The 18,206-nt window shown below is 43.0% G+C and overlaps 2 protein-coding genes across 3 annotated transcripts in view; one reads left to right on the top strand and one right to left on the bottom strand.

Moving 5' to 3' along the window:
- The window catches only part of ITFG1 (integrin alpha FG-GAP repeat containing 1), a 304,607-nt gene that overhangs the window by 159,901 nt on the left and 126,500 nt on the right, over positions 1 to 18,206 (top strand). For both annotated transcript variants that reach the window (XM_033940818.1, XM_033940817.1), the window contains exon 10: positions 8,622 to 8,785. In XM_033940818.1, the coding sequence (XP_033796709.1) occupies positions 8,622 to 8,785 (164 nt within the window). The remainder of the gene's footprint in view (positions 1 to 8,621; positions 8,786 to 18,206) is intronic.
- Positions 6,697 to 7,037, bottom strand: LOC117358923 (tubulin-specific chaperone A-like). Its single transcript, XM_033940820.1, is given in 2 exon segments — positions 6,697 to 6,834; positions 6,836 to 7,037. Coding segments are annotated over 2 exon segments (318 nt in total). The 5' UTR covers positions 7,016 to 7,037.

Raw genomic sequence — 18,206 nt, 5'->3', positions numbered from 1 at the left:
GATGGTATCTGAGCTTACCCACATCACTGGTCATAAAGAATCTATTAGGGTATGTAAAGAATTATTTTTTTATGTTTCAAAGAGCTGAAATGTTAAAATTTTAAAAATTTAGATCAACCCTCAGAGGGATATATAGGCCTTCTTGCCGCCCCATTGTATATGCCAAATTAGGTTTTTAAACTCTTAGATAATCCGCGGCTAGTAACATGGGGCGGCTTATCTAAGAGTTTTAAAAACTAAATCGGCATTTCTTGCTGCCTATACATGGGGGCAGTGGCGTACCTAGGGTATGTGGCACTCGGGGCCCATCATTTTTTGACACCCACCATGTAAAAAATATTTTTTGTAATAACCATGAAACGGTATAAATGGTCAGAATAGAAACAGGGAGTGAAAATATTATTTTATTGAACCTCATATATGTAACCATTATTCCAAACATAACATAACATAAATTATGTCTGAATTGTCATGACATGAGAAGTACATATGAAGTAGTTGCAGGTGATGCTTGGGACAGTTCTGATTGTGTTAGTTCGGTTTTATGTGTTTTTTGAATAGAAGGGTTTTTATTTCTTTTTTGAAGGTTTTGTAGTCTGTGGTCGAGGTCAATAGGTTGTAGAGTTGGGGGTCGAGTGTTGCAGCTTGAATGGCTAAGAGGTTTTCTTTTGACATTTTTGGTTGGAGGGTGTGTGAATGGTGTGCGAGTTCTCCTATGTCTGGTTGAGGTGGATTTAATTATTTAGCTGAAGAAATTAGTTCCCCCCCCCCCCCATTCCACACACATTAATTCTCTTCCATTTTTGTTCCCATTATAAAAAAAACACTGATAAGTTCCCAGAAAAAAAATATATTAAAATAAGAAGTGAAAACAAAGGCCCCTACAGATGAGAACATAACATAAGAATAGCCTAACTGGGTCAGACCAATGGTCCATCATGCCCAGTAGCCCATTCTCATGGTAGCCAATCCAGGTCACTAGTACCTGGTCAAAACCCAAAGAGTAGCAACATTCCATGCTACCGATCCAGGGCAAGCAGACACTTCCCCCATGTCTTAATAACAGACTATGGACTTTTCCTCCAGGAATTTGTCCAAATCTTTCTTAAAACCAGCTAAGCTATCTGCTTTTACCATAACTTCTGGCCACTTCATTTTTAAGCTTAGATCTTTCCTTCCAAACAGAGACCTTGCTAGATGTCAAATACAGCACAAGGGAACTTCACACGGACTTAGCTGTGCAGGAAATGTGAATCTCCTCATACACCCACCTATAGTGCAAAAATGTGCAAAGGTCTGGTTTTTTCTTTCGATCACTACATAGCCTAATGCCACACAAGCAGCACTGTTACAAAAGGTCAATGCTAAGGTTAACAAAGTTTCCTTCCTTGGACCAAAGGAGATACTGACAAACCACTGGAAGAGATCCCAAAACAATTACCTAAGCACAATACCCAAAGACCCACTCAGTGTGTGAACCAGTTGAGTGGAGTGGACTAACTGGGGGGTGGAAATGGGCCCGGAGTTTGCTCAGGAGAATTTCCCAGACCACCTCTTCTTCTCAACACATTGACACACTGCTGCTTCTGCCACCACCTCCACCACCACTAGGAACACCTCACCGGGTAGGCCAGCAATGCTTAGAAACTTTATAAAACACATTATTATATTTTTTTATAAAGCACATATTTTAACTGAACTCTCTGACATCCTCAGCCTTCCATTCACAAAAATAGAAGGAAGAAAAGTTCCCATTTCCTGCTGTCTCATGTCCCCGGCCTATACAATATTTTTCTTCTGCAGACCCTTCAAAAGTCTGACCAAATCTTCATTTCACTTGCATTATAAAGTACTGAGGATGCCATCTCTCCCCAATCTCAGGTCCTAAAGTCTTCCCGATTCAGGAAGAAAAATTTTGATTCAGCCTATTTAATTGGTTTTTCGATTCGATTTTCCTGCTTAGTTGGGTGATTTTTTTCAAAAATCCTGGTTGGTTTTATAGCTTTTTCACCCCCTTTGGCTTCTCCTAACCACACTGGGGCTGTGGTGTAAATAAAATAAAGAAACAAAAAGGACTTTTCCTCTCTCTGTTAAATCCTAGCTCACGTTTGCGGTCTAACACCAGCTCTGGCAGGATACACATTTCAAATCTGACATATTGTAATCACAAAACAGAAAATAAAATTAATTTTTCTATCTTTTGTTGTCTGGTTATTTTTCAAATCTTGTTGGTCTCAGGCTCTGGTTGTCTTCTGATAACCTGCTTGCCAGGGTCTCCTTTCTTCATGCTATCCATCCATCTGCCATCTCTGTCCTCCCTTTCCATTTCCCTTCCCTCCCCAGGAAGTCTGGTATCTTTCCTTTTTTTCATCTCCCTCCACAGATCCACCTTTTCTTAACTACCCTTTCATCCGGCATCTCTCCCTCCTTCTCCACCACCCCAGGGCCCACCATCTCTCCCTTTCTTTTCCCAATTACCCTCCTATCCAGTATCTCTATCCCTCCTCCACACCATTCCTTGTGTCCAATTTCTCTCCCTTTCTGTTCCTTCCCTCCCTAAATCCCATGGTCCATCATTTCTCTCCCTCTCCTCTATTTTCAGACCTATTATTTCTTCCCCCTTAAAGTCTGGCATATGCACGTCTCCCCCCCCAAAGGCCTGTCCCTCCCTTAAAGGTCTGCATCTCGCCCCTGAAGGCCTGTCCACCCCCCTTGAAGACCTGCACCCCCTTGAAGGCCTGTCCCCCGCCTTAAAGGCCTGTCCCCCACCTTAAAGGCCTGTCCCACCCCTTAAAGGCCTGTCCCACCCCCTTGTAGGCCTGTCCCACCCCTTAAAGGCCTGTCCCACCCCCTTAAAGGCCTGTCCCACCCCCTTGTAGGCCTGTCCCCCACCTTAAAGGCCTGCCTGTCCCCCCCGAAAGCCTGTCTCCCCCCCATGAAGGCTTGTCCCCCCCTTTAAGGCCTGCATCTCCCCCTGAAGGCCTGTCCCACCCCCTTGTAGGCCTGTCCCACCCCCTTAAAGGCCTGCCTGCCTGTCGTCCCCCCCCCGAAAGCCTGTCTCCCCCCATGAAGGCTTGTCCCCCCCCTTTAAGGCCTGCATCTCCCCCTGAAGGCATGCCTGCCCGCCCCACCCTGAAGGACCGCTCGCCCCCCACCCCGACGTCTGGTTCTTCCCCTCTGGCCTCCCTGCACCATTAAGAGTACCAAAGCAGCCTGCAGCAAGATTGCGATGTCAGCGATCTTGTGCTGCTTGTGCTGTCCTCCGCCGCGGACCTGCCCCCCTCCTCTGACGTCAGTGGAGGGGGCGGTTCTGCGGCAGAGGACAGCACGAAGCAGTGCAAGATCTCTGACATCGTGATCTTGCTGCAGGCTGCTTCAGTACTCTTAATGGTGCGGGAAGGCCAGAGGGTAAGAACCGGACGTCGGGGGGGGGGGGAACAGACGCCGGAGCACCCCCTCAGGGCTTACACCCGGGGCGGACCTCCCCCCCCCTCTTAGTACGCCACTGCATGGGGGCGGCCTATATGTGGAGAAATACGGTATATGAATTCCAAACATGTACGTTAAAAATGAAATTTAAAACAATACCAAACATACAAAAACTGACAGATTTTATATTTATGAACTAATTAATGGGAAACAATACTTCATCTGATGATGTTGATACTCATTACAAATAATCACCCTTACATTTACTCTCATAAACTAGATTTTGCTTTTACACTCATCAATATGTTTAAAGATTTTTTTTTTATAAATATTACCACCACAGGCACAGACCCCAATCTCCTAATTCATTAAGAGACTGCACAAAATTTAGATTACTAAGTAATCAGAAGAAAAAACAATCACTCACAATCCAAACGCCTATACAAATAGGAAAGTCTTCGACTGTTTCCTAAACAATAAACAGCTTGTAAATGAATTCCAGCTGGAAGGAAATTGTATAATCTAGGTCTTACCATAGCAATAATAGAATTACCAGCCACTGTAGGTTTAGCATGAACAGTAGAGGGCATAGTCCTGGCTGAATGGGAAAAATACTGGTACTCATCTTAAATGACTTAGGGCTAGATTCACTAAGCAAACTGATCATGTACCGATCAGTTTGCAACCCTTTTGCGACCTGATTTTATTCCGGCCCGATTCACGTACCTCTCTGATCCGATTACGAACCACGCATGCAAATGAGGGGAATGGCATGCAAAGTAGGCAGCGACGCAATTCACTACAGAAATCTTGCAAACCGACTGGGCTGGCCAATCAACACAAGAAGCAACTGCTGCGGACCTTTCCTACTGTCCTGCCTTCTGCCACCCTGCTCTGTGCCCTGCTTCTCTGCCCCGATCTGCTGCCCTGTCTCAGCCCTGATCTCCTGCCTGCCCCGATCTGCTCTCTGCCCCGATCTCCTGCTCTGCCCTGAATCTCTCCCGCCTGCTGCCCCAACTTACCGCCCTGCGAGCCTGTGGTTTTAAAGTGGCTTAAAACCAAAGGCTCACTGGGCTAGTTAAAGTTTTTTAAAAAGTCACAGTTCTAGACAGATGGTCTGCGCATGCGTCGGGATCACACACTAGCAATCCGTGCAGTCAGAGGGGGGCGTTCTATGATCGCCCTCATTTAAATTTTTTTGTTTTGTAAATTCGTTGGGCCTGCACTGCTCGGACACGGATTGGGAACCCTAATGGAGCTTAGTGAATCTAGCCCTTAATCAGATACTCTGGCTTACTCTCATAGACACAGTGAACCAGCAAACATCTTAAAAACTAAATGCTGCTTAATTGGGAGCCTATGTAGCTCTTTAGATAGGAAGTCGTTTAAGGTCCCGTATTATATCTATATCACTGTTGAATTCTGAATCAACTAGAATGGATATTGCACATTTTCTAGTAGCCCAACATAGAGAGCATTACAATAATCCAAAATCAACATAACTAGCATTTGAACCAGTACAAAAAAATCAACTTAGCTGTTGACAAATAACACAGTGATCTCATTAACCAAAATTTTAAAAAAAGACCTTTGTGATCACACTCTTCACCTGCTTTTTATTAAAAAGTTGAGAATCCACTACCCAACTCGGTGTGTTCTTTCAAACTTACTTGGCCTCTTCAATCAAACTGGAATAGTTTATTATTTATAGTCCACCTTTAATAAGGTAGATTACAACTTTACATACAAAATGAAAAATACAAAACAACAAAATATCATGAACCATCTTCTATAACAGAAACGTCAATGACCATATTTCATCTTACAAAATAAATAATGTTTTAACAGTTCTTAAAATAAATCCTTTTGCTGTCGCTAGACTGGGAGTTTGTTCCTTTCAATAGGACCTGCACACGAGAAGAGACTAGTTCTCACTGCTTCCAAGCGCAAATAACAAATTAGCATAAAAAATTAAAAACAAAAACGAAATAACAGAACTACAAAAAAAAAAAAAAAACCTAAATTTTTAGACAGACGTATAGATTGGAACGAAAGGAAGACGGAGAACTACAATGATTTGAAAGGAAAGGACAAATAAGGAAAGAACATTATTCTAGTTATCTGTACTTTGTTTATCATATTCTCAGCAATTCTGGGTATCTCTACTGTGTTCACCCTATTGTGTTCCTAGTGAGAACTAGCCAGCTATCTCGCATTATTAGTTAAAGTAGTCTGTGAAGAGGATGGCCTTTATCCCTTTCTTGAATTTTCTGGTGTCCTTTTCTGGTTTTAAATTCCTTCGGAAGGAAGTTCCACCACCTTTGAGCCATCACTGAGAACATTCTTGTCTTGACGCTTTTGTATTTGATGTCTCTGAAGGAGATTATTTCCAGCAGGTATTCTTGGCTTGAGCGCTGGGCACGTGTTGGTGTATGGTAATATAGTCTGGCCGCTAGATATTGTGGTTCCGAGCGATGAATGTTTTTATGTGTCAGCAACAAGATCTTGAATTTCACCCTGCTTTCAATCGGGAGCTAGTGTAACTATTCAGTAGTGAGGTGACACTCGTCTGCCTCGATTTTGGATTTTCCCAGCAGAAATTTTGCTGCTGCTTTTGTACCATTTCAATCTGCTTGATCATGTACTTGATCTAATCTAATCTAATGTTCTATTTGTGCATCGCTCATACCTATACAGGCTCAAGGTGACTTTAAAGAGAGGAGAGAGGGAATAGGATAGGGAGGGAAAGAGGGGAGGAGAATACCATTTGAATCTGCTTGATCATGTACTTGATCGTGTACATAAGATAAGATGACGTATGTGTACACACTTGTGCTTTCCTCATTAATTGAAAGGCAACATTTGTGGCATATAGAGTCTGCATTTTGATTGCTCATTTATATTTTCTACTTATTTGATTTCTTATTTCCATTCTTGCTGGCTTTCACTAAACTGCAGTATTGAATTGAATGAGCATCGGAGCATTTACCTCTCTGGCTTGCGGTTAAAGGAACTACCACAATTTGATAAAAGAAGCCCTCTGTTATATTTATTATTATTTTTATTTTCATAAGGCAAAATCATTGATTTTATTCATCTTTAAATGTATTTACTATGAACCTGCCTTAACAATAAAGACATAAATTATTGTAAATCATTAATTACATTCTTATACTAAATGAAATCAACAAAGCTCTAGTATTTTTCTGCCAAACAAAGGGAAGTGGAATGGTTTCAAGTGGTAATACATAAAACATTAACTACTTCTTATTTCACAGACTGCAGTACTGAATGTGCATCCTTATATTCTTCCGCTTCTTCCAAGTCTCTTTCTTTCTCTAACAACTCTGTAAGGTCTCTATATGCAGCATCTAATCTGCGCTGACAGTCTGGAATCATCATTTTTGGATTCTTGTAGGATTTCAGTTTGCTTCTTTATAACATATTCATTACCCCCTTCAGATTTCATTCTTTCAATCTTCTCCTCTTGCTCTTTTGCTTCTTTTTCATACCTGGTCTTTTCTTTTGCCAATTGCTTCACTACGCCAGACTTAATTTTAATCTGTCTGATGCGGGGGTCGGCCATAGCGCTGCAGTTTCGGGGCCACAGAATCAGCAAGAGCATGAGAGGAACTGGAATCAGACTAAACTAAACTAAACCTTAAGTTTATATACCGCATCATGTTATATTTCTGATGTACATAATATTTTTAATAAAGCTGGAAGATAATATTTTGAGTTGACCCAGTAGCTCAGATAGTGAGTGCTGTGCACTGTCTTGAACTATTACTGCAAACTTGTGAACTGAATGCTATGTGGAAGGTCCCAAATTCAAACTTCATGTAATGCTACTGCACTCCTCTCATCTCTGATCCACTGTGATTGGATATATTGTGAAGATAAAGCTCACTGCTGGCAAGGGAGGAGGGGGGATGAAAGGATGTCACAGTCATTGTTTAAATCAGTGTCTCTCAAACTTAGAGTGCCCCGGCTCGAGGCACCTAGAAGTGTGCAGACGTCGCCATGATGACATCATGCGCATGCGTGACATCATCACTCTGACATCCATGCATGTGCAGAGGCCCTCCAGACAGGCCCTGAAATGCCAATAGGACATGTCAACAAGGAAGTCTAGCAAATATCAATTGAGTACCCCCAACCACAGACCTCCCAAACTCTACCCTAGACCCACCCAAGCTCTTCCCCAAGTTCTTCTCCCTTCCCTCCACCCCTCCCCTGTCCAGCATTACCCCTTCTTTCTTCCCTCCTCTCCTTCCCCGTCCAGCATTACCCCTTCTCCCTTTCCTCCTCCCCGTACAGCATTACCCCTTCTTTCTTCCCTCCTCCTCCTCCCCCGTCTAGCATTACCCCTTCTTTCTTCCCTCCTCCCCCTCCCCATCCAGCATTACCCCTTATTTCTTCCCTCCTCCCCCTCCCCCATCCAGCATTACCCCTTATTTCTTCCCTCCTCCCCTCCCTGTCCAGCATTATCCCTTCTCCTTTCCCTCCTCCCCCTGTCCAGCATTACCCCTTCTGCCTTCCTTCCCCCATCCAGCATTACCTCTTCTCCCTTCCACCTCCCCTCCCATCCAGCAATATCTCTCCTGTCTAGCCTAGCGGCAGCTCACTGTATGCTTTTAACTTTGGCACACAGCTGCCGCTAGCAGTAGTTTAGCCACGGTTTCATCAGGATGCTTCAGGGCCTTTGCTAGGTCGGCCCGCTTCAATGATGCAATGCGGGCTGGCCTAGCAAAGGCCCAGAGGCTGACTGATGAAACCACGGATAAACTACTGTTTAGTGGCAGCTGTGTGCCGAAATTAAAAGCACACAGAGCTGCCGCTGCTGGTCCAGGGTGTAGAGACGAGGAAGGCAGGAGTCCCGGTAGATATGTGACCAACGCGACATTAGGAGAAGTTAGCTGACACAGGCGCCAGAGCCTCTCTTCCTGGCCAGTGAGCCATGGCACACTTAAAATCTCAAAGGCACACAAGTGTGCGATACACTGATTTAAATGATGGAAAGAAATCCGTGTGTAATTATAAATGAAGACTTACTGTATTTCACCAGATCCCAGATTTAGTATAGTCTAAAGGAGCAGGAGGAAACCGCTAGGCAGGAGAACAGGTTTCATTTTTTAAATGTGTTCAGTAAGTAAATATGTTGCTTTTGTTGTTTCTTCCCCTTTCCCCAGTGGATTACACTATTACAGGACTTCAGTAATAACAATGCACGCTGGGGGTTTGTATCATTTACAAAAGAATCTTCACTTACCATTCCCATTAGTCTTCATATTGGTGACTACAACATGGATGGATTTCCTGATGCTTTGGCTATTCTAAAGAATACCTCTGGAAGGTAAGCCTTTTTTGGCAATTGTAATTATTTTGCTTTAAATTAATAAAACTTAAAGTCAGCAGTTGCTAAAGCAAAAACAGAGAATATAAGGAATAATGCTAATGCAGTAAATGTTAATAACAAAATAAGTAACCACTCCTTCTTAGACCACAGTTGGAAGGTAAGACTTATTAGATGAAAATATTTGAAAATGCACAGCTTGGGGGCCTGTTCCCCGATGGCGGCAGTAGTGGCTTAGGGAGGGCAGGGACAAAAAAAGGGGCTGGCAGGGAGACAGAAAGAAGGGGGGCAGGGAGACAAAAAGAAAGAAGGGAAAAAGAAAGAAAGAAAGGGGGGACAGGGAGACAGAAAGAAAGGGGGCAGGCAGGGAGACAGAAAGAAAGAAGGGAAACAGAAAGAAAGGGGGACAGGGACACAGAAAGACAGACAGAAAGAAAGAAAGGGGAGAGGGCAGGGAGAGAGGAAGAAAAAGTTTGGTGAGAGAATGAGGTCTGGAGGAGAGGAAGCATACAGTAAGCTGAAAGAAGGGAAGAAATATTGGGATGCACAGTAAGAAGAAGAAAATGCAATCAAACTCATGAAATCACCAGACAACAAAGGTAGGAAAAATGATTTTATTTTCAATTTAGTGATCAAAATGTGTCATTTTTGAGAATTTATATCTGCTGTCTATATTTTGCACTATGGCCCCGTTTACTAAACCGCAATAACGGTTTTTAGCGCAGTGAGTCTATGAACGTTGAGAGCAGTGCGGGGCATTCAGCACAGCTCCCTGCGCTAAAAACTGCTATCACGGTTTAGTAAAAAGGGAGGGGGTATATTTGTCTATTTTTATATAGTTGTTACTGAGGTGACATTGCATAGTCATCTACCTTGACCTTTGAAAACCCCCCAGAATATAAATGATAATTAACATTTTCTCTGCGTACAGTGTGCTTTGTGTTTTTTAAAAAATTTATTGTTGGTAGATCATTTTGACTTGGTCATTTTAAAAGTAGCTCGCAAGCCCAAAAAGTGTGGGCACCCCTGCTCTAGTGGATTTTGGCAATGCTTGGAACAGATATGGAAAGGTAATGGTGGAAAAAGGATTGAAATGTCAGGTAAAGGTCATGAGGAGGAAGAGGAATTGGTGTTGCATTGCTCATGGAACATTTTGTGCATATCTAAAGTGGATAAATCTCACTAGGCAAACCATTTTGATCTTTATCTGACATCATTTACTATGCTTCTATGTAATCATTGGAAGGCAAATTTGTTCCTTCCCTAGTAATAAAAGCAAATATAAAAGAAAGTACATAGATATTAGTCTCATTATGCTGCAGTAAAGATTTATGTGTAAAATTCAAATGTAAATTAGCTTAAACTGTATATTAAAATGTCAGTAAGAAAGGGCCAGTTTTAGAGTTGATATGTTATGGATCTTTGTCATGCTGTTAACTACTCTGGCTCAGCAAAGATGTGCAAATTGGAAGATTAGACTTCAGGAACTATTTGAGCAAGCCAGGACAATCATTTGTTTTGATTTGCTTATCTTCACCACATAAAAGAATAAAACAGAAGACTTATATAGAGGCAACAAATTCTAAGTTATTTTTCTTCCAAATATGCAGAGCATAACACTTAATTCAGTTTGCTGAAAAATGAAATTTAATTTGCTAGTCCAAGTTTTTGTTGTAAGTATATAATTCTTTCAAGCTTTTATGTTCATCTTCCTTTATGATACCTGAGGAAAAACATATGCAGATTGAATCAACTGGATTAGCTTATACTCTTGAGTAATCATGTTCAAAGAAAGCAACCATTATGGTATCACAAGTTAGCTTTGAGAATATTCTTTAAAATAATTGGTATCTCAGTCAGTCCAAAAATTTAAAACTGTATGTAGCCATTACATTTGTCCACATTTGCAATTATATAAGCTAATTCAGCATGTAAACCAATATTTTATGTGCTCGAGTAGGCATGCATAAAAGTAGACACTTGGAAACACACAGCAGAGTGTGTTCTAGTGGTTAGAGCTACAGATTAAGCACCCTGAGGATGTGGGTTCAAATCCTGCACTGTTCCTTGTGACCCTGAACAAGTTGCCTAATTCTCCACTGCCCCAGGTACATTAGATAGACTGTGAGCCCGCCAGGACAGATGGAGAGAAATGCTTGAGTACCTGATTGTACCTTGTCCAAGTGGTATATTTAAAAAAAAAACAAAAAACCCCACAATATTTTATTTAGCACATACTTAGACTATTTGTGGATGGAGCAGGTGCAGGGTTAGCACTTAACAAATGCATTTATTAAATACATACATATATGTACACATTCCTACTGGAACATAACTCATATATACTTACACCTCCCTCACAGCCAATAGGACTTTAAGCGGGAGTGTTTGGATAAGCTATTTTATAAATGCACATAAGTGTACATGTTATAAAATAGGTGCAAGATATGTGCCTTTCGGGTCTAAATACCAAGTTATAAAATGATCCTCATAATTATTGTGTAATAAAATACTCATATAGACTTAAACCCATATTCTCAGGACCAGTAACTTATCTTAAACATTAAGAAAATACAGTGGAACCTCGGTTTGCGAGTAACCCGGTTTGCGAGTGTTTTGCAAGATGAGCAAAACACTCAGCAAACTTTTGACTTGTAAACCGAGCACTGCCCTGATAAACGAGCACTTACAGCCCAGGAAGCGCCGCTTCGGGGGATTCCTCTTCCGTCTTCCAGCGAGCCTTCCACGTCGGATGCCTTCCGCAGGTTGGAGGACCTCTGTCTGGGCCTGCGCGGCCAGGTGCCATCCCGCCTGCTCGTTGCGTGTGATGCACACAGTATCGATCATTGGCGTTGTGCGTGTCGTGCACGGCGTACGGGAGGAGCGGCGCTCGGCTGCGTGGGCTCGGGTGGGAGCTCTCCAGCATGTGAGGGCATCCGACGTGGAGGGCTGGCCGGCAGATGGAGGAGGCATCCCTCTGAAGCGGCACTGCAGGGTTCTCCGGCGGCTGGCAGACATTAGAGGCATCCCCCCCTGAAGCGGCACTGTGGGTTCTTCTTCAGATGACAGACAGAGGAGGCGGACGGAGTAGACGGCGCTGCAGCACCCGGCACCCGACAGGTACAGACCCCGGGTTCTGGAACGAATCGTCAGTGTTGCCACTATTTTCTATGGGAAACTTTGCTTTGATAAACGAGCATTTTGGATTACGAGCATGCTCCTTGAACGGATTATGCTCATAATCCAAGGTACCACTGTATTTGAGAGTTTTTAATTGTCTTTATGAAGAGATTCATCCTAGATAAGTAAATAGCAGGTGCAACTGGAAATAGGCAGCTTATATTGTTCTAACACTATAATAAAATCAGTAAGGGGGAAATTCTACAACCAGTGCACAACCATGCCTAAGTTAAGTGAAAAAAGCCATTTTAAATGGCATTTCACTACACTTTCAATCTAAATAGTCCACGGCTTGCCTTCAGCTGATCATGGCAGGGGAATCCCTGATCAGCTGAGCCAGCAGGATGTTGGGAGGATGTGGAGGGGTGTTGCACTAGGAGGGCCTTATGCACTGGGACGGGAAAGGGCTGCCATTTTGAAGAGGCAGTCCTATTGGCAGGAGTGAGTGGGCATGTCTTCTGCTAATTTTTTTCATCCTTAGGTACAGGGGCATGTGGGGTGGTATGTAGGGTTGTTAGGGGAATGGAGAGGTGTTTGGGGGTACTGGGAGGGGCCTAACGCCCTGGGATGCACTGGGAGGGGAAAGGGTCACCATTTTGAAGAGGTTTTCCTGTTTGCAGGTGTGAGTAGGCATCTCTTCTGCTGATTTTTTTTTCCATCCATAGGTACAGGGGGATGTGGGGTGGGATTGTTGGGTATGTGTGGAGGGGTGTCAGGGCACTGGGAGGAGCCTAAAGCTCTGGAATGCCCTGGGAGGGGCCTAAGGTTCTTAGCCATGGAGCCTTAGGCCTCTCCCGGTGCATCCCAAGTTGCACTGGGAGGGGGAAGGACCGCCATTTTGAAGAGGCAGCCCTATCGGCAGGAGGGAGTGGGCATCTTTCCTGCCAGTTTTTTATCCAAAGGTATAAGGAGGAGTGTTGGGGGCACTGGGAGGGGCTTGAGATCCTGAGTCAATCAGGGCCTTAGGTCCCTCCCAGCATATCCCAAGATGCAAGGTACAGAGGGATGTGGAGGGGTGTTGGGCTCAGCGGGAGGGGGCTCTTTTTGGAGTGTGGCTGGGAAGAAATAGTGGATGGAAGGGAGATAGGAATCAGGGATCTCCCTGCTGGTTTAGCTGATTGCAGCAGGTTAATCCCTGAGTCCATAGTCTGTTATTGAGAAAGACATGGGGCAAGCCACTGCATGCCCTGGATAGGTAGCATGGAATGTTGCTATTCTTTGGGTTTTGACCAGGTACTGATCACCTAGATTGGCCACTGGGCTTGATGGACTGTTGGTCTTCAGGGAGTTTGCTGGCACAGCTGATCGAGGATTCCCCTTCTGCGATCTGCTGATGGCAAGGCATAGACTACTTAGATTTTTAATTTTGACACGATCGGCGCCACTTTTAAGGCAACCACCGACATCAGTTAGAGAATCCGGGCTTAAGGGGCTTTTTTAACCAAACCATGTTAAGCACTATCTTGTGTTTAAAACAGGAAAAAGAGCATATTGTAAAGTGTATTAGTGATTTGTGGTACTTTTCCCTTTTGCACATACTAAGGGCCTGATTCTATAAATGTCACATCGACTTGTAATCTCTGAGGTTTCAAATTGTGATTCTTGTTCGGCTTCCAGAGCTCAAGGTGAGCATGTGTCAAACAATCTCATGTAGACTCTATAGGCAGAGGGTGGTCATTGGCTTGGAATCTGTGAGTACCCGGGGAAGTGCTGCAGTATAAAAGAGGAAGGAGAAGCAATCCTAGAAACAGGAATGTGCCTGGAGTCAGGGAATGCAGAGCAAGGAAATGATCTATGCCTGTCAATAAGGAGTCACAAATTGAAGATGAGTTAAACCTACCAAGGAAAATAAGTCTCACCTGAAGAGGAGAGTGAGAAGTGGGAATCAGTGAAGGGATGGGTGAGCTAAACCTGCATTGAACAGCAGCTGGTTAGAGAAAAGTGCATTGGAGCTTTCTAAGGAGTGTAGGGAAATAGAAGTCTGGGTCAAAGGGAAATGAGAAGTAGAACAGGCTAAAATAGATTTAGAGAGTGGAGGAGGAAAAGAGCTATTAAACTCCCTACTTCTAAATAATAAAACATCAAATTATGCCTGTGGAAAAGGAGAAAAAATATTTAAAAGTGCAGAGGAAATCGGAAGGGAGGGAAAGAGGAACAAAGAAGAAAAAGAAATTAGGGAAAAGTGAAAAGTATTGAAGGGAAAAAGTGTGGTGTAGTTGGTGGGCTGAGGGACTGGTTGGAGAAAAGTGCTATATGAGATGCTACCCAAAAGTTCAGGGAATGTAAACAGAGCACACACGAACTGGATATAGTATGCCCTTCGCCGCTAGAGGTGTCTAGCAGTATGCTTTGTGAATCAGTATGCCAATGGGCATGCAGCTGAGTGGTCACGTTGTTTTGTTCTGTGCGATTTTGTAAGGTTGTGTTTTAGTGACTCTGCGGATTTCAATATGACAAATTTTACTGAGCAAAGAATCTGCATCAAATTTTGTTTCAAACTTAAGAAAACTGCTGCTGCAGAAACCTATCATATGCTCCAGGAAGCTTTTGGAGATAATGCCATGTGCCAAAGCAAAACCTTTCTTTGGTACAAATGCTTCAAAGACAGACGAACATCTGTCCATGACGATGACCATTCCGGATGACCGTCACAAGTACAACACCAAAAAACAATTTAAAAAGTTTGTGAAACTATCCTTGTAGATCGTAGGCAAACTATTCACAATGTTTGTATAGTCATACTGTGAGGTTTTTGAAGCGGTTGAGCAAGAACATTTGGCGTAAACGCCCAGACAAGTGGAAAAATAAAATTTGTTGCTCCACCATGACAACGTGCCTGCTCACACGTCACTCATTCAACAATTCCTGACTTTCAGAAACATTGCAGTGATTACACACCCTCCCTATTCGCCTGACCTTGCCCCCCTGTGATTATTTCCTATTCCCCAAAATGAAATTACCACTGAAAAGGTACCATTTTAACACAATTGAAGAGATCCAGGCAGAATTGCAGGAGGTCCTTAAGGCACTCACCCAAGATGACTTCCATAGATGCATGGACTCGTGGGAAAAATGCTGGGATCACTGTATACATTCTCAAGGGGACTACTTCGAAGGAGATGGTGGAAACTAGGAGTTTCGGTAAGCAATTTTTATTTTTTTTTTACAATTGAATTCCCTGAACTTTTGGGTAGCACCTCATAAATGGCCTAAATGGAGAGAGTTTGATGCTGACATGTCTTGAGGGGAAGGAGAGAGTGGCAGGACCCTATCTTTTGATTTATCCACAAAACCTGTCCTGCTCTTGACTAGTCATTCACTAACAGATCTTTTTTGTTTTTCTGTGCCAGCTTTGAGCTTTGAGTTCAGCACCCCCAATTGTTTTCAAAAGGTGGCTCCTTTGAATATTGCTATAAGCACCACATAAATTGCCAAGCTTCCAAGGGCCATAAAAAGCACTTGGAGGGCTGTGTTCTGGCCCCAGAAACATAGCTATCTTCATCAAGGGGTATTAACAGCATAAAAATATTGTAATATGCTATTAGGTTAAGTGCAGCGGTTGTGTTTGAATCTTTTTAGATTAAGAAAACATTGCAGCTACTGTACTTAACCTAATACCGCATTATAATATTTTATTCTGTTTTACCCCTGATAAAGATATTTCAAAACATAGCTATGTTGGGTATCTTAACTTTTCTGATTCAATGCATGGCATACCAGCATCTGCACCTCAGATCCACTGATACCAACAACTAAGCTTGATAATAGAGATTTCTGGCCACACTCAGCAAGAAAGGCCCTCAGCTGGTGGGGCTTTGGGGTCTCTGCTAGCTAAGGTATTTTATATTTTGAGTTTGAGAGCATTAGCGTGTGGGCAGGTATTAGGTAAAGAGAAAACTTCATGTTCATCCTGAATTGGCTGTCTGATTTGTAGAAATTTGCAACAAATATTTCTCTACCTAAGTATACACAGTGTGAGAGATTTGTATATTTAAATGGATCAGACAGGGAAAATGAATGTCAGAGAGAGAATGATCATAAACATTTAAGAAGGCTGTATTAAACTTGTCTCCTTCGCTTCAAAATTTCACACTGGATATCAACTATCAATACAAAGTAATGAGCAAAGAAATGTCTGTGACAGCTTTCTGTAATTCTCTGCTTTTCATATCTTTAATCATCCACCCTGTCATGGGACTACAGGCTTTTGATCAGCAGGCATTTTGCTAATCAGTTGCAAGATTTCAGTCTTTTAATTTCCTGTTGCATAGAGTTTGCATTAATTTTGCCTCATATACTAATAATTAGAAATTTGAAAATGAAACCAAAAAATTTGGAAACCTTGCAATAGCTTTAAAAACTATTAAAATTATTTCAATAGCTAATGCCATGCATCCCAGAAATAAAAAAAAAATTCAAAAAAGGGATGCATGACTGAGTAGATAAGATGTATCATTTAATTTACTGTTTTTTTCAGACTATAGAAATAGTTAAAGCACAGGAAGATGTAAAACACAATTTTAACTGAGAGTACCCGTTTTAATATTAAGGTATAAATAATGCACTATTGTCAAATCATTCCCTCATTTTCTTGAATTAAATATTTAATTTTAATATAGGAACATAGTATATCTCTGATGAGGTCTCATTTTAGAATACTTTGTATAGGAGGCAGGTCTCTTTCAACTGAAAGGAAGCTCTGGAATGAGAGGGCATAAGATGAATTACATTTGCATCTATCCCCCTTCATTTTCAAGGAACTACTACTTTACCAAAAGGGTGGTGAATGTATGGAATGACCTCCCAGTGGAGGTAGTGGAGACAAAGACTGCATCTGATTCAAGAAAACATGGGACAGGTATGTGGGATCTCTTAGGACAGTGGTCTTCATTGCAGGGCCCGCAAGCCAATGGTGGCCCTCCGGGACCTCTGAGGCAGCCCGCAGGACCAGTCCAGAATATCATCCCCCAACCCCCCTGTCGGGATCTGGCACTTTACCCTTTTTGTTTTCAGTGCTGCACTCTTTGGACCGTGGACATCTTGAGTAAAGTAAACGCACTGCTTTCGGCAGCCCCAAAAGCTTTCCTTTTGCTACAGCTTCCTACCATGGGGACAGGAAACTGAAGCAAAGGGAAAGCTTCCAGGGCTGCCAAAAGCAACATGTTTACTTCATTCACGCTGCACGCAGCCCAAAGAGTACAGCGCTGGAAACAAAAAGGGTAAAAAAGCACCACATTCCACCAGAAGGCAGGGAAAGAGTAGTACAGAGATGATGGACAATGGAGATGAGGAGGAAAGGGTAAGAAGATTCCAGACCTCTGTGGGAAGAGGGATGAGGAGGATAACTATGCCAGATCACAGGAGGAGAAAGGGAAGGAGAGAGAGATGCAGAGCAGGGTGGAAGTAGAGAGAGAGATGCCAGACTATGAAGAGAGAGAGAGAGAGCAGAACATGGGAAGGGAAGGTGGGAGATATTGGACCACAGGGAGGAAACAGAAGGAGGGAGATGGACCACAGGGAGGGAAGAAAGGAAAGAGAGATGCCAGACCACAGTAGTGGGGAGGAGGAAAGGAGGGGAGAGATGCCAGACTGCGAGAAGGAGAGGAGAAAGATACCAGACCATGGGAAAAGGAGAAGAGATGGACCATTGGTAGGGGGAAGGAAGGAGAGAAAGATGCCAGACCCTGTTAGGAAGGTAGAGAGGAAGGGGAAAGAGATATGCCAGTCTTCGGGAAGGAAAGGAGAGTGATACCAGATCACGGGAAGGGAGGAAGGAAAGGAGAGAAATGTCGGACCTCGAGAAGGAAGGAATGAGAGAGAGATACCAGAGAAAGAAAGGAGGAGAGAGAGATGCCAGACCACAGTAGGAAGAAAAGGGAAGGGAAAGAGGGGATAGAGATACCTGGTGGAAGGAGAGAAGAAAGATGCCAAACCATAGGAAGGGAGAAGACAGATGTCAGAAAACAGGAGGGGGGAGAGAGAGGGAGAAGATAGTACACAGGGATGGAAGGTGTGGGGAAGGAAGAGAGATGGAAGAAATGCTGTTTAGATATTGATAGGAATAGGGGAGAAACAGGGAGGAGATGATAGTGCACAGTGATGGAGAAGAGGGAAAGACTGGGAAAAGGTAGACAGATTGAGATGGAAGAACGTTTAATGTTAAAAATTAATGCCAAAGATGGATGTAGGATAGAAAGTGAAAGAGAGAAAAACAGCAAATGGATAAGAATGTCCTGGAAAC

This window comes from Geotrypetes seraphini, chromosome 4 (genome assembly GCF_902459505.1).
Source record: "Geotrypetes seraphini chromosome 4, aGeoSer1.1, whole genome shotgun sequence".
In the NCBI taxonomy this organism is placed as follows: Eukaryota; Metazoa; Chordata; class Amphibia; order Gymnophiona; family Dermophiidae; genus Geotrypetes; species Geotrypetes seraphini.
This window is presented reverse-complemented; position numbering and strand designations above follow the sequence as displayed.